Genomic DNA, 24,683 nt, shown 5'->3' on the forward strand with positions numbered 1-24,683 from the left:
TGTTATGCCCATTTACCAAGAGTTCAGGGAGGTCAGGGGATCTATAGTCAGGGTTTTGAAAAAGATTATATGCTGTACATAGAATGTTTTGAGGGATAGCCTTAGTAATTTTTTTGAAATTCTTTGTTATTTATTTGCAGATTATAATTGGTGGTGAAATCTTCTAATAAAATTTTACCTCTATCATTTAACAAATGCATCACTGACCAGATGCCCTTATCGTACCAAGTACGCACAAGTACGCATATTGAGAAAGGCCCTTTGTTTTGATTCGTGGCCTGCCAATATGGTGCTGCGCTCCCACAATGCATTGCGGCGTTACGTCAACTCCAAAGCCCGTTGCGTGCAGGAGAGTATGCATGCGCATTGCCATGGTGATTTAAAAAATAAAGATAAAATGAAAAGTAATTGATAAAAAGTAAATATTTAAACATTCCCACAAATGTGCAATGAACGTGCAAAAATTCTGTTTAGTAGTTGTTGCTGTTTCTTTCTTTCTTTTGAAAAATAACGACGTCTCTGAGGCGCGAATTGAGAGGAACAGCCGGTGTCACTCTGTGCATGCACAAACTAATGCAACAGGAGAATATCTGTCTGAATGTCTTATTTATCTTCATAACTGCTTAAATTATCAGAGTTAATCGGAGCTCCCGTTTTATGAAGGATTGCGCCACGTTTTTCCCACATACTGAGACGTTTTGTTTTGCAAAAGTCAACACGTGAGCATTAATACTGAAACTCTGGGTTTAAATAAATGTGGAAAATTACAATTTAAAATAAAACAATGCTTTTGTTAATTCACAAAAAAGCAGAAATTTCCATAGTAAGCGGGGCGAAACAGGAACTTTTCTGTCATTTAACGGTTTATCTGCTACTTAATTACTTTGGTGTAGTATGAATGGGTGAGGTCCTTATCAGTATGAAAAGTTGTAAATCTTATAAAAGCACGGTGAAAAGCTTAAAATGAGTGCCCTGCTTGAATATTGTTCAAAGCTAACCTGTGGGCCGGGTTGGAGTCATTGCTGGCCAGATTTTGGTCCCTGGGCCTTGAGTTTGATACCCCTGCCATCGATGGTTAGCAGACAGATTAGCAGATGATTTTACAGCTGATAGTTTTAGCAGTGACTAGAGTTAAAAAGACTGTTTTTAGCAGGTGGGAATTGTGTTCAAATACAAAATTAATTTTATAAGTGTAAAGATTGTGTGTGTGTTTATCTATAAAATATTTATAATTATTCTGGATATTTATAAATGAACTCATCTATTTTGTTGAGATCTGATCTTAATTTTTTTTCAGATTTTTTCAGATCTCGCAAGAAGCTTCCTCCTTTTGGATTCAACACAAGTAAAGTTTTGTAACATCGACACCTTTTAAACCGTTTCATCACGTCTTCCTTCCCTCAGAGATGAGTGGGATGACTGACCTGACAACAGCTGAGGTTTGGTTTTCTGTCTTGACCCTCAGGAGTCAGCAGTGTCTAAAAATGTGTGACAGAAAAACACACACTTCTCTTTACTGTAAAATAAGAATAGCAGAAGTGAGTTGTAGGCTCGTCAACTGATTCTTGGAAGACTTGTAAATCAACTGTTTGTGAGATTATTGTACAAAAAAAAAAAGAAGTGTTTTTTAACTTTGTTTTTTTCCAGTCTGGGTCCTCTTACTCCAACAGTCTGAAGACATGCATCGGGTAACTGGCGAGTCTAAATTGGCTGTAGGTGAGATTGTAAGTATGAATGGTTGTCCGTCTCTCTGTGTTATCATGTGATAGGCTGGCAACCAGGGTGTACCCCTCTCTCACCTTAAGCTGAGTTGGCCTCAAGAACCCCCAGATTGGATAAGAATAACATGGATAGTCAATAAACAAAAACTATTCACTAGTGATTAAAAATTATATTTAAATAAAGTTTATTGGCATCTTTTACCTTTTTACAAACAGAAAACATCAACGATCAGCAGCCTAAACTTTACCAGTGGAGGTGGCTGAACTGCTTGAAGTCATAAAAATAATAATGCTATACTGATCAGTCTCCTATGGCTCAGAAAACTGTCTTGCCTTCCTAACCTACATTTACCTTGTTCCAGTCTCAACACTGCAGACACGCTGCTATATATTTTAAGCAAGACATTTTGCTGCAGTGCTACAGCAAAAAACTGAATTAAAATACTACATCCAAAAATACTTGCGAATGAAAAATAGGTGGAGCATCTCAGTGTATCACAGACAAAGTGGAAAATGCTGTTGAAATGCACAGCTTCATCAACAAATCCTCTCCACAGAGCTCAGTACTAGAACATCCCGGTCCACTCATCAGGGTTTCCACCAGAACGAATACCTCCAGGACTGAACACGTTCTTCTTCCCTGGTTTGCTGCTAAAGCAGCTCCAGTTTGTTTCCAATTAAAGTGACCTGAAAATAAAACTGAGACAAGTTGAACATCACTGTTAAGTCAGTTTAAAACAACACAAGTAGCCAGTGTAGTGTCACTAAAACTGGCATAATATTTTAAGACGTCTCACTGCTGGATTTGAAGTCGTTCAACTGATTTCTGATGCTTGTTAAAAGAACACCTCAATAATCTAACCGAGAGAAAATATAAACCTGAATAATTGCTATAGTAATAGTAATTACCTAATCCCAGTGATATATTCCACAAATGCCCCATATGCTTCACACAGTTCCAAACAACAGTAAAATACAGAATATTATATTACAGTGTGGTGCACAACTCCACATAAAACTCACCGAGTAAACTTCTATCTAACCACAAAGGCACTCTCTCGGATCTTGGAAAGTGGAAACTGTGAAAAAATGGATTAAACAGAAAGTCATTTTACTTTACCTGTAAGGTTTATTAAAGATTTATTAGAACTCAAATTTTTAAAACCAACACTTACATCCAGTTCTCTGGGGAATTGAACAGGCTCTAGTCCCTTACAGCAGAGCACTGAGAAAGGCCTCTCCTTGGTCTCTGAATGCTCTTTGAAGCACAGACTGAACACTTTGGCAGGCAGGTAAACATCCCAGTCAGCTGCATGCTCCTCTATTAGATCGTTCACCATCCTGTTTGATTAGGAACATTACAGCACTGAGATGTTACTATGACGACAGAACATCCAGGTATTATGCGCCGATTGTTTGTAATAACAGTTTGGTCCATAGGTTTGGTGTTATTTATTCCCTTTTATCTCATTGAGAAAAAAAACAAATAATATTATAAAAGACAACTACATCATCAGCAGGAAATTGTTGTTCAAATATTCCTTTAGCTCCCAACAAAACAAGTACTGAGAATCCACAGAGAGTTCAAAATTGTCCAGACTCTTTCAGCTCCAATAAAATGAGCGCGACCGCTGTTTCAATAAAGTTTCATGTCCAGACATCCAAAAGTAAAGAAGAGCTCATTTCCATCTGAAGTTGACAAAATTCTCACTTTAGTATATTTTTTGACAAAAAGAAAAAAGTAGAGTTCGGCTATAACTTTCGATGTTAAGGTAGATGGAAAAAATAACAGCAGCTTTGGGATACTTGACATATGCTTTACTACCAGGTGGTTAGTTATGGTCGAGCTGATAGAAACACATCAGCACAGATCTGGATAAAACTATTCTCAATAAAAGTTCATGTTGAGGGTCTCCCACTATCATCTGGTAGGAAGAAGATGATGAAAACGGACTATATCTCAGAGATGATCCATCAACAACACAATGCATTAAAACATGTTCCTGAGTGGTTTGAATGACTCACTATGAATAATCCTGTTACATCACCACTTAACAAACAGATACTGATGTTTGCCTGATTTATTGGTGCATGCACAGTTATAACTGCCCTAAAGGCACGAAGGCATCTAAAACCATTCACTGCAAAACCAATATGGTAACAGGAAACTTCAGAGACTTTAATATTCGTGATATTATTAATAACCTAAGTGTTTTTATCCTGTGTTAAAAGCTACAGGTTTTCACCTGCAACAACAAGAGAATGAACTTTGTAGGTCATCCAAATGACAAAGTGTATTTTGGTAAAATTAATAAAATCTGGAAAAGGACCAAAGGAAACAAAACTACAGGTATAAAGGCATAACAAGACTATAAGATGTCACAAAAAACAAATATTAGCACACCCTGGCTTTTTACAGACCTGTCTATCAGCTGTGGTGTGATCATATCTGCGATGCCCGTCTGCTGATGATAGACCACAAGAGCAACAGCAACCTTCAGCTGATCTTTCAGTTCTCGGTTGATCTGTCATCAGGAAGACATTCACACAGTATACAGTTGTGTGAAACTGGACAACGAGGACACACTATAACATTAGTTTATAACAAAAAAAGTATCATGCATTATATTATGAGCTGGAAGACAAAAAGGGCTTTTTCAGCTGGTGGTAATTCATTTCCAGTATAACATATATACTGGACAATTCAGGGTATATGTTTAATTTAACAAAAACAAAACCAATATTATTTCATTAGCATTTAATTATCATAACATCTCACAGAATAGATAAAGTTTCATTCTCAGCACCATATTTTTTATACTGGAACTCTTAAAAAAAAAAACCTGTAGTTTCAAATTGTTAACAGTTCAGATAATGTTTTTCATCTTGCCTTGGGCCTCAGTGCAGCCCTTAAGTTCATCCACGGTCTAAAACAAGCCAGTTTACCTTCCTTCTCCTCCCTTTAAGCCAACAGTCTCCTGACTGGCAGCCACTTGTAAACAGGAGCTTTTTACCGGAGGAAGGTGGAATTTCTGAGCCATCTGGTCTCACTGACATCATACAAAGCAAGACTAGAGAATTGTTCTCAGGCTGCACATGCTTGATTTCACAGATTTTTATGCCAGATGCAGTGCGTGATGCAAACAGCCCAAGGCTTCAATCTGACTATTAGAGACTTGCAAAAAGGGGGCAAAGTTTGGAGACATCGCAGGACTCCGTGATAAGTTGTGAAAATACGTTGTGGAACTCGATTCTAGCCATCAGTTGTACGTGTGTTTTGCAGAGAAAACTCATGGTTTTCAAACACAACTGTATTCATGCAAGTACCACAAGACAGTATATGTGTGAAAGAAAATAAGGAGTATATTAGCTTCTCTTTATGCATTATATGATTGCCGAGTTGGTCTTGTGAAGGTTAAATATGCTCTTCTAAATTAAAAGAATGTCACTATAATAACTACACATGGGTTTAACTGCCTTGGGTTTGGTTTTCAGGCACTAATTCCAAGTCAGATTTATAAGGCACTTTAAAAAATGCAAGTTTCTAAACTTCAACTACATTTTTGATGTTGATATGAAATCAGGTTTTGCAAAACAGTCCAGGCAGATTAATCAAGGGTGCGCGCTCACTTTGTGGACTATGTCAAGAGGCAGTCTGGAGAGGATTCTCAGTGGATATCCAAAGTGCGCAATGATGTCCATGACGTTCTTTGCCACAGCTGAAGGGAGGCACGCTGTCATCGGCACAGCTTCCACCCATTTGGAGTAGAAGTCGGTCACCGTCAAAATGTATTTGTGTCCGTTTACTGTTTGAGGCAGCGGTCCTCGGACATCCAGAGCAAGCCACTCCCATGGCTCCTTCACCTGCAGTCAGGACAATGCATCAGGCAGAGGGACAAAACCACCCAAAACCCTGGTTTGGATTTGGAGTAACACCTGCAGGTAATCGTACAACAGACGTACCTCTATAATGTTTTCATTGTCTTTATCCTCAGGCTGTAAAAATGACAAAAGAGGAGGTGAATTAAGTGCTTCTCGATATAAAAGACAAACTTTTACAGATTAAAGGGGTGTAAGAATTCTGCAGCAGAGACAGGAAACTGTGACACAATTGTGCCCAACACTCGGTGTCCTGATACCCGTGTGGAGCCCTTGGTTAAAGCTAGTCTGGTGAATTCTGTTAAAAATGTCCCAGTAGTGGGTGAACTGGAAATATATGAGAATAAAAGTTTATTTTTTGTTTATGATCCAATCAAGTGATCAGGGTTGTGGTTTTAGTGTTCATCCAGTTTCAGAGATTTATTACACCCCTAGTAGACTGAAAATATTCTACTTACACTGAAATTATTATCTGGAGCCCAGTGGATACTCTGTCGATGCAGGTGGAAACACACACATAGATTAACTCGCACTAATGAAGATAAACAACAAGATAAAACATATTGGATATGCCGTAAATGCCATAAGATTAGCTCAACATAAACTCTTAAGTTATCCCAGTGATCAGTATGTATAAAATACAATTCCATTTACCTGTGGTACACAGTAATCTCCATGAAAAAAGTGTGGAAATGAATCGATCTTCATCAGCGCTTCATCAATTATAATCCTCCATTTCTCTGACGTTTTGGGATCTCTAATCATTAAAACAGAAAAAAGTTAAAACATTAAGGAAACAATAATATATATCTGTACAGAAATTATTAACAAAATAAATAAAAGAACAGGAAATTTTTTTGATTTATGAAGGAGAAGCACCAAAGAAACCTCTCTGGTGTTTGATTTGATTTTATCTTTATCTTTTTCCAAGAGAAAACCTGTGATCGACCAGAAAGTCATCTTTGCCAACACAACAAGTCCCAAGGAAACCTTTGGTTAGGTCTGAAAACTGGTTTAGTGACCTAACCAGTGGGCAGATCTCCAATGGACCACTACAGCAAACCACCATGACTGTAAATTTGTTTTTAAATGTGTGTACAGCAGGAAAATGTCATCTTAAATGCTTTTATCAGCTTTTAAAAGAAAAAAACGTAGGTTTGACATTGTGTTATACCTGTAACCACACAATCTTCACTGTAAACCTGCAAACTGTACCATCCAAAACAACCTTTTTGCAAGGTTACTGTGGTTTTTAGGCTTGTGCATTAAATATATATCAATTTCAAATCTGAGGCGTTTGTATAATGCTAACTGCTTCTATAAAGACATTTATGAGCCACAATCTTTCAGCAGGTAGCAGCTGACGAACCAGATTGTTTTTATACCTCTGAGAGAAACTGACTAGTCAGAAGTAACATGTTTAGTCCTTTTTAATCTTTTGCTTTTCTTCTAAAACTTCTAACAAATCTTAAATGTCCCTCACTGAGCACAAAACAAATATTTTTCTCAGCAAATAAATATCAAGCATCAAAACCACGCAAAGAAGAATGCTTTGTTTTCAGAATTTATGTGCATATTTGAATGTGTAGCTTATGACTACAAGGCAGCACTTTTAAGTACACCTGTGTGAACGTTATGAAGTGCACTAAAACTAAACTCGAGACTACAAGTTGGTCAGCAATATGGCTTTCTTTCACGGTCACTATACATATACAGTGGAATATAATTGAATCAATCTGTGACACCTAGAAACTATTTCTCATAAGCTCATTATGGAGCATGTGTGAATGTTAAAAGCTCAGCAAATATATAACAAAAAAGTTGCAGATTCAGTGAATTAAGGAGCGATGAGAACAGGAGGAGGAAGTTGGTTTTAGAGAATAATATGGAAGGAAAACTTTAAAGCTGCTAATATTATTTACCACAATCTAAATTTTGATCTCTAAGCTCATCCGGTCTTGTTTCCTTTATTGAACAAACACTGCAAAAATTAAACCTTTCTTCATTTTAAAATGTTATTAATAACATATAAAGCCCTACATGGCTTGGCTCCTACCTATACAGCAGATCTGCTGAGACTGAAGAGGGTCATCTGGGTCTGAAAAGGTCTTTTAACTATTTTACGCCTTTATTTTAAAACCAGAGGTAATAATGCTTTTGAAGTTGCCACTGCTAAACCTTCCTCAGCTTATCAGGTTGGTTGAATTTATGGTTGGTTTTCAGTGACGCTTCATAACTCAGCTTTTCCTTAATTGTTTGACTGTTGTTTTTGGCCCTTGGTTCTTTGAATGTGTGTATGCAGGAATGAATGTAAGACTAACTGCATGTTTGATTATGTACACTTATCCTTAATGTGTGGTTTTATTCAAACGGTTAAGCACTTTGTAAATATGCGCTTTACAAATAAACGTATTATTAATAATTAACAAGCAAATATGCCCAAGAAGCTAATAGCAGTCTTCAAACTGTAAACACTGACTTATTAGAGGTATAATTAATGATTAAAGAAAGTGGCTCCATAGTGTAGCTGTTCACACATTTGCCTAAAAAGTGAAAGATACCAAGGAAGAGACACAAATCCCTCATGAAGGGAATCCGTACTGTGCATACTGAAGCATTACTGCTTATTATTGATTTAAGAAAAGAGGACTAGGACAGTGTGGGATTATGATATTATTTTATGCCATGTTAGACCCCTAATTAAAGATTGTGAATTATTATGTAGTTTCAGTTTGCATTATGCTCCTGAACTAGAAGAAGGTGATAATTATTACATTTGGTAAACTGATTTGCATTACATTAGACTGTTGATTTATTGTGAATGAATGATATTGTTTTATGATGCATTATACTGCTGAGTTATAAGAAATACTGTTCACAGAAAGTCATCGTCTCATTTGTCTGATTAGAAGAGAACAGAGCATACTGCCCCATTTCATCAGGAGCAGATAAACAGGGAGCCAAGGTCGTAGCTTAGGCGCTGTGTGAGAAAGAATGTTTAGGCTCTGATGATTAGGTGGGGGCCACTAGAGGCTATAAGAGTTTGATCAAGGCTCCACCATTTTGAGATCTGATGCTGTCTGTGTATGGTGTCCATCTCCCACGCGTGTGTTCATTAAATCATCGTTTGACTTGACCCGGCCGGACCAGTGTTGTTATTTTGGTTTTCCTCTTGTATCCATTCCCAATATTTGAATCCGTAACAGTTTTGGGGGCTCGTCCTGTGGTATTGGGATGGAAGTTTTGGAGGCTTGGACAGTCCGAGGTGGTCAGACGGGCAGACATTATCCGGCAATCGAACTGAGTGGACAGGCGCCTTTATAAAAGAGGTAGGCACAGGCCTGTTGATTTTATCCGAAGTGTGCTGAATTGGACGATAAAATTAAATGTCTATTCAGTAAAAGTTGCCGGTGAGTGTCTGTTTTGATTTTGATGAAAAATCTCATGAGTTTTGAAACTTGAAATAAGCTTATAAGTAAAAATACTGAGTTAGAGTCTCAGGTAAAGGTAAAAATACTGAGTTAGAGTCTCAGGTAAAGGTAATAATACCGAGTTAGAGTCTCAGGTAGTTGGATAGGGAATTGGTCATTTTGTGAGTTAGAGTCTCCATTGGTCTAAGGATTGCATCTGTGTTGGTCATTTTGCGAGTTAGAGTCTCCAATGTCCATAACGTTGCATCTGCCTCAGTCATACTCTTGTTTTTTGGGTGTTGTCTGTTGTTTAAAAGTATTATAAATTTTGTGAGAACGGTGGTTAGAGTCCACTAGGAGGCGCAGTGCTCAGAGGTAACGCTTGCCAAGGCCAGGGACGCCTAGGCCTTGTCCTCTTTGAGGGATAGTCAGTTGGTCACTGTGGAGCTTGGGGCACTCCAGAATAACTAGGAGTTAGAGTCTCCTTACCGTGTTGAACGGTATCTGCGCTTTTTTGGACACTCTAAATTGAGTTAGGGATTTTAGAGATGAGGCCAGATACAGTTAGAGTCTGATACTGGTTAATTGATTACAAAAAAGTTGGACTTTCTTCGGTTGGACCCGTTATCTTAAATTTGTCAAAATTGTGTAGGCGCTAAAACTTTCAGGCCTGAGAGTGATTGTAAATATAAGACGTCTTTGTAAAATAACATAGAGAGTTGAGTGTGAAACGAGGCTGTGTGTGACGACAGCGCGCTGCAGCGCTGCAAGCTATTTTTAGATAGTGTGTGAACATGCAAATGAGGTGGCTGCTGTGAAGCCCACAGAGGACTTCCTGTTTAGCGTGTTATTGAGTTTTATAAGTATAATTTGCAAATAATGATACATGCCTGTAATTAAAACGCTGATTTTGCTGATTATAATATTACAAATAAAGTTTTGAATGACTACGGTGAATGTTTGATGTTTGGCTGAGTTTTGATATGGGAGAGACGGCTTCGCAGCTGTTGGGGGTAAGTGACCGGAAACTTGCATGCCCATAAAAGGCAACTGCCTGACTGTGTGAACTATGCACCAAGAGAGAGAGTAAAATCTAGGTGGATGAATTAAATGGATGTTGTAAGAAAAATAGTAAATGAATGTTTTAGTCTCTTAATACAGGTGGATTTCTCTCAACCAGGAGACCTGAGTACAGCGGCAAAAGGATAGATTAATAAAATTGGGACGACACACATGCCAAGCTCTGGCTCAAAATTTTACAGTTTGACCTCTCACTTTGTCCCCACCCGAAAAAGAAGCTTAAAGGACATCTTCTCCTCCAGTTATCGGCTACCATCACTGGAAATTTTCAGGCAAGTTTTTCACTGAATTGTTTTTGGCACCATGTGTCCCTGAATCTCACAAGCAAGCTCTAATTCCTGGCTGAAGACATGGAATGCTGTTATTTAAGGTGGGAAATCAAAATTTGGGAAACAAAATTAAAAACATACACAATTAGAGAAATGCCTTGTTTGAGAAAAAAGTTAAAATATCCCACCCACAAACGCACATACACGCAATGAAGAAACAGCTTACATTCATGAACACGTGAAGATTTTCCAGCAAGTTTAAAGCAGCGAAACTTAACATACACCTGATGTTAAATGATAAAGTCTATCCACTACTAACAATTAAACTCTCTGGGTTGCAGGACAACAACTTGACTTCAAAATGACAGACACTGGTAAATCACAAACCAGTGATGAAATAATAAATTTAGTGGTTAAAAGAGTCGAATTGTGACATGTTTTTTTTCTGATTGAATAATACAAGAGATTACTGAATGAAATAAAATTCCTTTTTTGAATTATTAAACATGATCTTAAGAATTTTAACGTGTACCTGTGTTGTCCTGTCAACTTGGTGGGTTATGAGTTGATTATATAGTGAGAAAAAACAAAAAAAAGGGGGGGAGAAGGCTGACACAGGGCCTGGCCCCTCTCTGAATAACATAGCCAAAACAACATTATTTTCAAACAACATCATTTTCCTGTTCGTCTGTTTTTGTTTTGTTTTTGTTTTTTCTCTTTTATGCTTAATTACAGGCTGCTTTGTCGGCCCGGAAAGCCGAGGCTGACCTGGACTCCTGCTCTCCCCTCTACCATCTTGGCTCTCCCTTCTACCATCTTTGATATGACCCTGACCAAATGCTACAGCAGCTGGACTCACAACAACAGCCTGAGAATGTCAACAGTGCTGCAGGAAAGAGATCTCATGCAGCGGAGACGGAGAACGTTAAATCCAAGGCCCGTTTCACTACACGGGGGAGATTTCCAGACAGCTTCAGCTGACAGAGCTGTGACGAGACGCCTATTAAGCCCGGATGAAAAGTGAGGCCGAGCAAAAGAATGCTGACCTTAACAACTCTGCATTAAAACTGTGCAGGACAGTGATGGACCAACACGGAGGATCGGGCAGCAAAAAGGGCGTGCCAGAGACACGAGGAGTAACTGAGGTCAGAAGGCACCTCAGATTGGACAAAAGCAGCAGAAGAACATAAGCTGAAGGCACAGGTGTCGGGGCTCGGTCAGGAGCTGACCTCTGAGAAGAGCCGAACAGCAGAGCTGCAGAAGGCCGTGGAGCAAAGCAAGGAAAACATCAATAAACTTCAATCTGACGTGTACGGAAAAGACTCTGAGGTTTCTGCCCTCAGTGAGAGCTCAAGACATCAGAGCAGAAACTGAGCATGGCTCAGGAGGAGCTGGCTGCTAATCGAACCCATCAGTCAGGCTTAGAGTCCCAGATACAGGACTTGAAATCAGCCCGGAGCTTGCTGGAGCAGGAGGTTGCCAAACCTGACGAGAAGCTCCAACAGCAGGAGCAAACCCTGAAGGACCTACAGAAGCAAAAAGGGTCAAGTTAAGGAGAAGCTGGACAAGGAGAAGATGCAGGACACTGGAGAAAAGGACTGCCTCAATTGGGGCCAGAACCAGTATGGAGAGAACTTTGGGCAGCAGCACCAATGGACCCAAACGGACTAAAAAAGGAGGAGAGCAGGACCCCAGAGCACGCTTCAGGCCATGGTTTACCCAGAACACCAGAACAGGAAAGTGATGAACACAAACACACACACACACAAACACACACATCTACATACACTGACTCAGAATCAAGAGAAACACACATATGAACACATATGCACTTGTTGATTGACTGAGAAATGACACACACGCACGCACACAAATCAAAATGCTGATTCAATTCACGGAGAAGTGATCCACACACACATACACATGTTTGTGCAATGAAGAGTGATACACACACGCTGATGCAATGAAGAATGCTTTACTAACAAATGCTATGCTGATACGCAAAATGCTGCATACAAACGTCCAAATACAGAATTTGTTACAACAACAAGAAGCCATTGATTGTTAATTGGTTAAATGCATTTCATGTCACCCAGAGGGCATTTGTGCAGATTTAGGGGACAGGGTCTAGAGCAGTTTGGTTATGAAAACAATGTCTGTGAGTGATGTCTGTTTATGGCTCAAGGCCTCAACTGAATTGTTTACTGTGCTTCACACAGCCTGATAAGGAGCAGTGGTACAGAGTGAAAATGATGAATTAACGGTGTGAGCCTTATTTCGGAGAGTCACATGTTTGTGATTGAGATTTAATTGAAGGAGGAACACACTGAAGAAAAAAAAAATAATAATAATAAATAAAAGAAAAAAAAAAAAAGAAAAAAAAAGAAAAGGGGGCCAGCCCTTGGATTTATGTAAGCATCCCACATGTATTTAACACAATTGCCTCAGGCTTTAAAGATTTGTATAAAATTCAACAGGAAATCATAGCTTCCCTGTATTTCCTACATTGTTGGCATGCTGGTGAGTGCTGTTGCTCCACAGTAAGAAGGTCCTGGGTGCAAGTCCACAGTCTGGCTAGTTTGCAGTGGTTTCTCTCTGGGTATTCTGGTTTCCTGCCACAGTGAAAAGTCATGAAGCTATTAGAGTTAGGTTAATTGATGATTCTAAATTATCCGTGAATGTAAGTGTAAATGGTTGTTTGTTTCTAGGTGATAGACTGGTGACCTGTTCGGGGTGCACCCTGCCTCGTAACCTATCACTTTAGAGTTATTTCCCAGCCCTCGTGCAATTAGGATAAAGATAGGAGGATGGTAGTTGTTGTAGACCCATTCAATTTTTATGGTAATCAGAATTTAGACTTTGTTGAACCGTAGGCAATATGAAGACAACATGTAGTATTTAAGGGACCAAGTAGAATTTGGATAAAAGTTAGTGAATAGTGTTGAAAAAATGACAGAATTGTGAAGGATTAAAATATTCCAGGAGCTTAACTTACTCCATCTGAACATGTCTTAATCCTGTAATATGAACTCAAAATGCACAGGTTTACTGAATATGAAAAGGTTGTGTTGATTTAACTCAGTTGTTTAAGTTTCTACCAAAGCAAAACATTTGTGTGCAACTAGTGTCCACTATTGACTGAAATAAGTCCAACATGTTTTTGTCAGTGCAAAAAGAAGTTACGGTACCTGTATGCCTACACAATATTGTCCCGGGACGGAGAAAAACTTTCTGGTGAAGTTTTGGTTGATTTTGGGTTTTGCTTAACACTAGGTTGATTTTATCAGTGAGGTTTGGATTGTTTTCTTTCTCTAAGAGAGAGAAAGATGGTTTTATGCTTGGACATGTTTCCAACGGGCCCCAGTATTTGTTATTATATGAGTATTTTATTGGTTACGTTTGTCTTTGCTTTTGTTACAGTGCACTGAAATAAGAACATCTGAGAGGAGTGATCCACCGGTGGTGATATTTTGGTATTTTGTGAGTTCCTGATTTAACAAATCAGCTCTTTAATCCAGGCCTGAGAGATTGAACTTTAAAGCGCTATAAAACATGATTACTAGAAACAGTCGCAAAGTATTTTTCTCCACAATTATAATGGGCTCTGGAGAAATTCACTTATATGGGACATTGATCACATGAGAAGTCCTGAGCCTAAAAGGATTGCAGCGAGTCAATCCAGTCAAAAAAAACAAGGAACTGTTTTCCTTTAAAATGATGACGTCATCTTGCTGGTGATGGAGCCTCGAATAGGTTGCGTGTGAGACTCCATTATCAGCAATATCTGGTATGAATGTGTGTGAATGTATGCATGTGACTGGACTGTGATGGACTGACGACTAAATGTTTAAACTGACTTGACACTGAGACAAAAACGATACCGACTTTAGGATTAGTACATGTCTACAAACAATTCACCCAGCTTGTAAAAGAAGGGTGGATGTTTTGTCTCGCTTTGTTTTGTTTTTGCAGGAGTAGGAGGACAGAGACTAGGGGGGGAGGCTGTAGCTTCACATGAGTGTGAACTGCAGACTTAACCCTTTGGTTGCTAATTTTGAGCTACTGATGTTTCCATCAAGAAAATTGTGTTTTATTAGCTGTGTTTCGATTAATGCAGCACATTATATTGTTGGGAATGTTAAATGCTAAAGTGAAGAGAAGCTTTGATTTCACTCATGACTGAACATGTTATTATTAACCATAGCGGGCCACTGTAAAAAGTCAATCAATTTTGATAGAAAAAGCAAGAAAAAACTCTAACAGGGGAATGATAGACTTGTCACATTCAAAATAGAGATATGTAATGACAAACCTTGGTCCACGTCATTTAGGTTCTCCATTGAAATAGTCAATAATTTAGAAAAGTAAGATAGAACCGACAGGGGCATGTGGTGCTGCACAAGAACAAGAGCAAAATAAAGAAAAATTATTGTGTTTAGCTTTGATAAATTAAAATTAAAATGTACCATTACACTCAGAGGATCAATATGAAATTCAATATATGCTAATTTTGTATGAAGTACATGACTGATAACTGTTCTGTCCTGAGCTTTTGTTTTTACAGCGCCCACTTGACCACACCAACAGTTTCTCGCCACCAAAAGCGGGTACTTGCAAAGAATAGGGAGGAATATCATCAGAAGTGGGAAAGGTAAGCCCCGATGGGGGTGATAATGTAACACACCCAAAGAAAGATTTTAGGTCTGACCAACCGTCTCAGTCGTGGGCAAAACGATGACAGTCAATAAAATTCTAAAAGATAATTTAGTGACAAAAAATATCAAGAGATAAAAGATAAAACAGTCCAGTGTCCCATTCATGAATCAAATAAAAACACACAGTCCCAAGGCCAGAGCCAGCTATGCCACACAGCCAGTTGCACTCCACATGTTGCCTTTAACAGGGGTAGAAGTTGTCCTTGGAGACCCACTACCCTGCAAGCATATAGCCAGTGATCACTCCAACCTGTGCAACTATGCTGCCTTTAGGCTGTGGCATATAATAGGCCTTGGCCTGCACAGAGAGACAAAATGACACCTTCAGTATAAAATTCATAGCGCAAAACCCATCCATCCCAAACATATCAGATTATCACATTACATACATGCACAGAGAGACAAAATGACACAGCAGTGTTTGTAGTGTGGGCTATAAGTAGACCAGTGTATCAGTGCAATCAAGTACACCTGCCTCTAATTAGTCCAACCCCATTCCAGCCATTGGCTAACCAAAAATGTGACACACGCACAAAAAACCACTCCCAACCCAGTGCAACTTCACACAATAATATGGAGCTGAATTAACACAGGCACACTAGTCTACCATGTTACAATAACACCATTAATTTCACGTATGGTCAAATTCTTAAAACTTGACCCCAAACATGAAAAATTCTTCAAACATTTAGAGACAGAGTGGAGTTCTAGATAAACATAATGCAACAAATCACATAAGGATGGAGCGTTGGAATCAATAAGATGGGGAAATAACACGCAGGAAAAATGTTGATCATGTTGAATATGTTTATTCCAGTGTGCAGGGATTGGCTAATCTGACCAGGAAATGTTATAAATGGATTGTCGGAACAATCAGCGTTAAAATCACCTTTGACAGTCCAGACTAAGATGGCGTTGGACATCTTCAGGGCGGAAAAGGGTTGGTGTGACCAAGGTGTGGTTTGGCTTGTTGTATGTATATTTCATAATGATACAGCTCTGGATGGACCAGTTACCAGGGCATGGAAGGAGGACAGACTTATTAAATGAGGAGAAGGAATTTTCTGGGATTGGAGATCCTGTGGGTGAGTGGTTGACTAAAAGCATGCATAAAATAAAAGCTATTTTTTGTTATTGATTGGTAATAGATTGATAATTGGCCACATTCACAGTTGTATTGACTTGTAGTGGATGTAGTCTACTTCATGTTTAAGCACTCTAATTAACAGATTGAAAATAGTGACATTAAAGGAAGAATATGCAGCACCACCCTGTCAGATGCCAGTGCCGGTGGGGCTCAGTGATGAATCAGGTGAGCTTCATGGCTGAATCAAAACATAGAGGCCCCTGCTGTGGTCAGTAAGGGATAAAAAAGGGTGTGTTTTACTGTTATTTTAGCATCAGCATTATTGTTACATCAGAATCATATAACAAGCATTGCATTGAACATTTATTGAAGCTATTGACATATTAACATTTGTATTACAGTGATTGTTATAACCCCATGTTAATCTTCTATCTACAGGTGTCAAAAGTAGTCAACAAGTTCATGTTGAAGTGAAGTTCATAATAATACAGGTTTTGTTTGTAGACGATTGTGAAGACGCAGGCTCTGGGCGGAGCCAGGTGTTGAACAGATCTAACATGACAATTAAATTGATTTCATTCCCTAACACAGAATAACAAGACTGGAGCAACGACACTGGACAGGAGAAAGTCTGATACTTTCTAAGATATGAGGTCACTAACCTTTTCTTTTAATTTTCTAGCTTAATTGAATGGACACATGTTAGAATTAGAAATGGCTAATTTGTTTTTTATGTCTTTTATTAGAATGAGTGGTTTTAATCATTTTTATATATATCTTGCAAATGTGCTTATAATGAGTTGGCACTCGGTCTTTTGAAGGTCATAAGCTTCGTTCGGCGATAGTCCGGACTGATAAAGTGTAAGAAATGCCTTGAGTGCAGCGGGCTAAATGCAAACACGCTTACACACACATACACTAAATTAGGATAAGTCCTTGGGACATTCTGAATGTTCTAAACCAATTCTGAATCACCAAAAGATCAGTAGACAGCAACATTAGATTGTTAGAGCTAGGAAGAGAGGTGTTTTGGTTTTCTGTCTCTTACAGAGAAAGGAACAGACACCAGACGAGGTCACAGATATACGAGGATCCTTGGCAGCAGAGACAGTTACGGTGACTGCGGAAACATCAACTGGGTTCAAGTGTCATGGCATTTTGGGCTCCAGTTAGTCACCTAAAAAGGATGGATCAAATAAACACAGCGATAACCACGAAGGGGTTGACGGAAATCCAGGAACACCACACCAACGACGTTCGAGAGGCTGTTGGTCATAAGGAGAACACCTTTCTGTTCCTTTTCCTGGGGAACACAGCTGTTATCCCAGAATACACAGATCATTGTTTGAAATCGGGGCAGAATAATCCCCTGATCTGTGCAACGACTGAAGGGTTGTCTAACCCCTGAGGTTGAAGGAAACAAGAGCAGAGGATCACCCGACTGGAAGACACTGGTGCCTACAGCAATAAAATAAAGGTTAAAAGCTCCTCGGACAGAGGTTCTAGTCCGAGTACGTTTGGAGGGTATAAGGTAGCACCGAAATAAAGCTGTGGGAGAACTGGGGAGTGATGGGAGTGTCATCTGTACCTACTGTTGTTGTTGTAATAAAAGTTTTTCTTGCATCTGAACTGCGTAAACACAGAGGTCATCTCACATATGGTTCACCCAACAGGGGGACAAAAGGCCTCAGGAGTAAGGAGAAATGAACCCGGCAACACTGGATTGCAGGGTGTAAGTGAGCTCTTTATGTCTAAAGAGCTCATCAGGGGGAATTGTGGGATTATGATATTATTTTATGCCATGTTAGACCCCTAATTAAAGATTGTGAATTATTATGTAGTTTCAGTTTGCATTATGCTCCTGAACTAGAAGAAGGTGATAACTATTACATTTGGTAAACTGATTTGCATTACATTAGACTGTTGATTTATTGTGAATGAATGATATTGTTTTATGATGCATTATACTGCTGAGTTATAAGAAATACTGTTCACAGAAAGTCATCGTCTCATTTGTCTGATTAGAAGAGAACAGAGCATACTGCCCCATTTCATCAGGAGCAGATAAACAGGGAGCCAAGGTCGTAGCTTAGGCGCTGTGTGAGAAAGAATGTTTAGGCTCTGATGATTAGGAGGGGGCCACTAGAGGCTATAAGAGTTTGATCAAGGCTCCACCATTTTGAGATCTGATGCTGTCTGTGTATGGTGTCCATCTCCCACGCGTGTGTTCATTAAATCATCGTTTGACTTGACCCGGCCGGACCAGTGTTGTTATTTTGGTTTTCCTCTTGTATCCATTCCCAATATTTGAATCCGTAACAACAGTAAACGTCTCCTTGTGTGTAGTTACATACCCAGATGTCTCTTGTTCTATCTGGCTGGGTTCTTTGGCCCGGACGCTGTCGTCTGTTGCAGGGAGAGCTGATGTTGCAGATGCAGCCAAATCCTTCTCTGAGCTTTTAGCACCAGGTTGCTGCATTCACAATAAAAGAAACAACACGTAATGCATTTAGAAAAATGAATAACATTAAACGTTAAACAATAAAAAGTTAACTGTCTGGGTCAGCTCACCTTGTGTCGTTTACGTCTCGGGTTAATGGCAGCCTGTATCAAGGAGACAGTAACAACACCTTTATTTTTAAAAAGCCGCTGGACTTGAGAGGTTTAAACGGAAAAACAGGAGGAGTTTCATTATGCAGCTTAAAATATTTCACAAATGTTTTATTTCTAAATGATGCCAACAATTATCTATGATACACACAAACCTTCTTTTTCTGTGTGTTGTCAGTCGGTGTAAATATGGTGGGAACCGCATCTTCCCGAAGTGTCACACTTTTGCCCGTTTTGTCAATGTACTGCTCCTCAAAGTGATTGATGCACAGAACAGAAAAGCGAGTCGGCGTCCAGTCCTTCCACTTCATGTTCAGTACCCATTTTTTAAGTTTTCGGGGGTTGTACAGGGGAAACCTGCATGCACACACAGAAAACATTTTTTCCCCTGTGTGAAAAGTAACTCACTAAAAATCGTGTAGAGTTCAGTAAATTATACCTGTTGACTAACTCTGTTAAAACTGATTATGATATGCTATATGTAATATAACACTCAGTATTTCCAGCGTGATATACTGAATGTAAGCTAGATAATTCAACTTAAACAACAGAAAAACATAATAATAAGAGCATAATTTACTGTTAAAGGTCTTAATCTGGAGTATTTTTGTCTCGTAGATGTAATTTAGAGGATCTTAAGTGGTCTTTTTTTCTTCTTCTTTTTTCCGTTGCTGCCTTTAGGGGTCGCCACAGCAGTTCATCTGCCTCAATCTCAACCTATGCTTAGCATCCTCCTCTGTCACAACAACCCTCTGTATGTTCTCCTTTACCAAATCCACAGCTCCATGTTAAGCATCGTTTGTCCAATATATCCACTGTCCCTCCTCTGCATATGTCCAAACCACCTAAAAATGCAGCTCTCTAACTTTGTCTCCCAACACTCAACCTGAGCTGTCCCTCTGACACACTCATTTCTAATCCTGTCCATCCTGGTCATTTACAATAAAAATATTAACATCTCAAACTGCGCCTCCTGTCTTTTTGTTAGTGCCACCATTTTCAAACCATAAATGATAACAGGTCTCACTAGCATCTTGTAAACCTTCCCCTTTACCCTTGCTGCTATCCTGTCAAAACAAAATCACCCACACTCGTCTCCACCCACTCCACTCTGCCTGCACTCTCTTCTTCACCTCTCTTATGCACTGTCTATTGTTTTGAATGGTATGTAAACTCATCTATCTTCACTACCTCTACTTCTTGCAGTGTCACACCTGTATCCCTCTCATTTCTCTTCTCTCCGATGTCCACAGTTCACACCTGTTCCTTACTGTCAGTATAGGTCACAATGTTCCCTGCATCACAGTCCATGAATACTATGGACTATTATGTTTGTTGGTGAAATAAGCACCTCAGGGCTGATCCCTGATACAATCCCACCAGCACCTTAAGTCACTCCTACAGCTCACAAGTGGTTCTCAAATGATTTGACTTAGAATTTAGTGTGAATAAAACCCCTCTATTGCAACTGCATAAAAAAATAATGCCGCAGCAAAATGTACAGTGATAAACTTTCTTTGTTTATGCCCTTTTTGCTTAGTGAGCTTGTGTACACATCTCGGTAACTTTTCCAGGTGCACTCCGAACTGCACTCCCATGTATACAGAAAAAGATCTAATTATGTGGGCTTAAAATGTTGAGAAAAGGTGGAAAATTTGAGTCTTAACACTGATACAAGCCTACTTCTGTAAGCCACTGTTACTTTACAAACGTGCTTCTAGCTGTCTGTTGGTTTAGTTTAACCAAAAAGCAGCGCTATTATCGAAAACTTTACGTCTGGATCGCTCGAGGTGTCGCAGTTGTAGGCACACGTATATCTCCCCATTTATGGTCAAATTTCGGTCAAGTTGGGACCACAAAAACCGATTTTGTTGTTGCTAACGCTAAAGTTGTATGAGAAACGTCTCCAGCTAACAACAATTTGGACACTTCAACATCCGGAAGGACATTTCAAAATAAAGGTCGCATTTATGCTTCCTTCCTTCCCAAGATGAGAAGAAAATGATTTATAGAATTCAGCCACCAGCCCATCTGTGCCTGGAGATTTGTGTTTTTAAGAAATTCAATAGATGTCAATATCTCTTTTTCAGTAATTGCACTGTCACAAAAAAGCCTATCAGCACTTTTAATCATTTCAACATTATTTACAGAGTCAATAAATTGGGTAGCGACCTTTGCGTTATAATTGGATTCATACAACTTTGAGTAGAAATTACAACAAAATTGAGAGATAATTTTTGCATCATCACTGACCGTACCATTTATATTCAATTTATGAATAGTATTGGCTTTAGATCTACTTTTTTCTATGCGGAAAAAATAAGCAAAATTCTGCTCTCCCTCCTCTATCCATCTTTTTCTTGAACGAACAAAAGCTCCTTCAGCTTTCTGGCGGTAAAGCTCATCCAGTTTAGATTGAAAGGACCTAAGATGTAATCTATCCTCCTCCGAGACCTCGTCTGGTGGGAGTTGATATATTGCGGAAATTTGAACAATTAGATTTTCTTCTTCTGCTGCCCTTGACTTAGCTATTTTTGCCCCATACTGTCTTAACATTTTACTCGTCTCAAATTTCCCAGTTTATGCCATAGGAATTCTCAATATTAGCCTTGTGTATAAAATGTTTTAAGTCGTGTGATTTCAGATTTCACAATTGTATGGCTCAAAAGCGAACTATTTAATTTCCAATATGAGGATCTATTAATTACAATAGTTGAAAAGAGTTGCAGGTTAATATATATATATATATTGCTCTATGGTCCGTAAGTGGAGTTGCAAGGATATTGACCGTGACACTGTCCTTTGATAGACTACTTGATATTAACCAGAAATCAATACGCGATTTCCTTGAACCAGAATGGTTACTGCAGGTAAATGATATATCATCAGGAAATTTGTCTCTCCAAATATGTGTTACATTAAATTTATCCATAAATGTTTCCAATCTCAATTTTTTTCTAAAATGTTGTGCTGGGGGCCATCGATCTATAGTGTCATTTAGTGAAACATTAAAATCTCCTCTAATTATTAAATTCAAACTGGGATATTTAGAGAGCCAAAAACGAATCCTTGTATCTAAAGCAGGGGTGTCAAACTCAAATACACAGTGGGCCAAAATTCAAAACTGGAACAAAGTCGTGGGCTAACATTAATATTTATTGAAATATATTTATTCCTCCAGATATGAGAATGAATCTTTTCTTATGGACTCAAACACATTTTGCTGAAAAACTGAATATGGAACAAGCAAAGCTTAATACTAAACAATATATATATTAGCTGTGTAATACCAGTAGGCCAGCTCTAATAGTAATTTGGTATGGCTTCGCGGGCCAAATGTAATTAGGCTGCGGGTCAAATTTGGCCCGCGGGCCAGGGTTTGACACCTATGATCTAAAGAGTCAATTAATTAGTCATTTTCAGGTTTGGTATTATAGCCATATAAATTGACAATTATGAAAATGGAGTGATTGTATTCTACTACCAGACAAATATAATGACCCAAAGAGTCACAATCTGAATGTAGAACAATACCTCCGAAGCTACCTTTGAGTGTTGTGACCCCAGCTGACCTCTCTGTGGCGTGCGAATACCAAACATCGTTACCCCACTGAGACTTCCAGAAGTTCACATCAGCAGATACAGAATGGCTTTCTTGGAAAAAACAAAAATCACTTTTATATTTCTTACCAAACAAAATAAGACTTTACGTTTACAGATCTGTCTCAACCCCCTGGCATTAAGGGAAACAATAGAAAATGATAATTAAGAAAACAAAAAATAAACCGCTAGAAATTTAAGGAACCAATATTGTGTGCTTAACAAAAAAATAAACCTCACTTAGGGACCGAGCATTGCAGGGATGAAAATAACTCGGCATAAATACAAGAAATATTTTTTAAGGTACAACTCAGGTGCTGAAACTTAAAGTGTCCTCGAAATATAAATGAAGCATAGACTTAATGATCCAAAACATCAGAAGGATCAATGAAAAACATTCAACCAAGTCCAAGCAACTGTGCAACATTGTAGGGACTTTTCTATTCCTTAGCTCCCCCGTATTCACCTCTCATTCTGAAGACGGGAAAACTTCCGTCCCATTAACAAAACCCCGGCATCCGACGTAATAGGCCTTTTTATTTTCTCTGCGAGCCTTCTCAATAATAGGCCACATCTTGCTGCGGCGCTCCCTCTCTTCTCAGGAAAGGTCCTCAGCAAACTTCAGGTCCCGGTTCTCCTTTAAGAATGGAGATGTCTTGGCTGCTTTCCACAGGCTATCTCTGGTTCTGCGGGAGATGAACTGGATGATAATAGGTCTGGGACTGATGTTGTTTGGGCGTTTGGAGCCAACCCGATGTACGGTGTCATAAAGTTGATTTTTACATTCAGGCAACAGGCCTGACAAATCTCAACAGCAACTCTCCATGTATCATCCTGTTGCTCTTCTTTGACACCAAACAGCCTGAGGTTTCACCGTCTGGAGTATCGCTCGTGATCTGTGATTCTTTGCTGGTCATACGCTCTTCCTCTTTGGAGATTTTCTGCTCCAAAGTGCCCACTCTGCATTTGACATCTTTTATATCTCTTCACATGCAAAGTCCAGTTTTTCTGATCCAGGTCATCCATTCTTTCGTTTATTAGCTTTGACAGAGTTTCAACAATATCCACGCTATCTACCTTTGAATGCAGGGCTTTCTTTGGCGCCGGAGACTGGCTGGGTGAGACAGGTAGAGGTGGAAACTCGTCCATTACGTCCACAGTTATTGGGAGAGGTAGTGAAAAAGCCGTGTAGTCATGACAGTAGTCAAGCAGTGGGTTTACCGACCCGGCTGTTTGGCTAGCATTAGCCTTTAGCAGTAGCTTCGTTGTTGGAGCTAGCCGAGGGTCTTTTATTGTCACGCTGTGACATTTTGTCGCTTTATTGATCAAAATCGGTCATTTTCTGGCTTAAATACCGAAAAAGCTTCTGAGGTCTGAGTTGACACAGTGTTCCTACAGTATTATAGCGTTACATTTGCTAAGCTCGGCAGTAAGCGTGTACTTCCTCGGCCATCTTGGAACGCCCCCTCGCTCTTTGATCCTTTGATCTTCACAAAGGACCATTCTGACGTCACGGTCGACGTCACGTTCTCTGCTAGTCCTTAAATAGGGAGCTCCTTTAACGGTTTACATTGGAGCATTTTCAGAAACAGCCAGTTGTTTTAGACAAAGCTAATACTTATTTAACCCGTGACACCGTTCTTTAAACCTTTAAAAAATGTCACAGGAATCATTAAATATCTCACCTTCTGGAAGCGATAGTGGATCGGGATCACTCGAGCTGCGGCTTCAGGCTATTAATATGAGATTGTCTCAGCTTTATGAATTAGCAATGCTAACTTCTGATTTCGGCAGTAGGCTTGCTACTGAGCTGTCTGACGTTAGAAGGGAGAGAAATCAAATCAGAGAAGAGTATGAAGAAAGTGGGAGAGCTCACGGGGAAGAGATAAAAGAAATGTGGGAAGAAAACACAGAACTCACAACAAGGTACGAAAATCTAAAAAGAAAAACCGCAGAACTCGGGGAAGAAAACGCAGAACTCAGAAGAGGGTACGAAAATATTATAAAAGAAAACGCAGAACTCAGGAAATCTGTGGAAAATCATCAGCGCCTAGTGGAAGAAGCACAGTGTATAATAAATAGCAATAAAAACGCAGAAATCAGGAAAACTGTGGAAAATCATCAGCGCCTAGTGGAAGAAGCACAGTGTATAATAAATAGCAATAAAAACGCAGAACTCAGGAAAACTGTGGAAAATCATCAGCGCCTAGTGGAAGAAGCACGGCGTATAATAAATAGCAATGAAAACGCAGAACTCAGGAAAACTGTGGAAAATCATCAGCGCCTAGTGGAAGAAGCACAGTGTATAATAA

At 39.2% G+C, this 24,683-nt stretch overlaps 1 protein-coding gene across 8 annotated transcripts; it reads right to left on the minus strand.

The window, feature by feature from the left end:
* Nucleotides 1-1,441: 1,441 nt before the first annotated feature.
* Nucleotides 1,442-23,832, minus strand: LOC148103012 (uncharacterized). 8 transcript variants are annotated; one of them, XM_087840011.1, is made up of 13 exons: nucleotides 22,838-23,832; nucleotides 22,318-22,421; nucleotides 18,927-19,128; nucleotides 18,733-18,765; nucleotides 18,516-18,634; nucleotides 6,255-6,357; nucleotides 6,059-6,091; nucleotides 5,685-5,717; nucleotides 5,352-5,585; nucleotides 4,143-4,246; nucleotides 2,897-3,062; nucleotides 2,745-2,800; nucleotides 1,442-2,420 (listed from the first exon to the last, which is right to left on the minus strand). In XM_087840011.1, the coding sequence occupies exons 3-12, from the start codon at nucleotides 19,080-19,082 to the stop codon at nucleotides 2,756-2,758; spliced, it is 1,026 nt and encodes a 341-aa protein (XP_087696137.1). In that variant the 5' UTR covers nucleotides 19,083-19,128; nucleotides 22,318-22,421; nucleotides 22,838-23,832; the 3' UTR covers nucleotides 1,442-2,420; nucleotides 2,745-2,755. The 8 variants fall into 8 exon arrangements, with proteins under 8 accessions (XP_087696137.1, XP_087696134.1, XP_087696133.1 ...); XM_087840008.1 differs by lacking the exon at nucleotides 22,318-22,421 and having other exon boundaries at nucleotides 1,442-2,408; XM_087840007.1 differs by lacking the exon at nucleotides 22,318-22,421.
* Between the last annotated feature and the right edge of the window lie 851 nt (nucleotides 23,833-24,683).

The sequence above is a fragment of the Neolamprologus brichardi genome, chromosome 4 (assembly GCF_056152115.1).
Source record: "Neolamprologus brichardi isolate AB-2024 chromosome 4, ASM5615211v1, whole genome shotgun sequence".
In the NCBI taxonomy this organism is placed as follows: Eukaryota; Metazoa; Chordata; class Actinopteri; order Cichliformes; family Cichlidae; genus Neolamprologus; species Neolamprologus brichardi.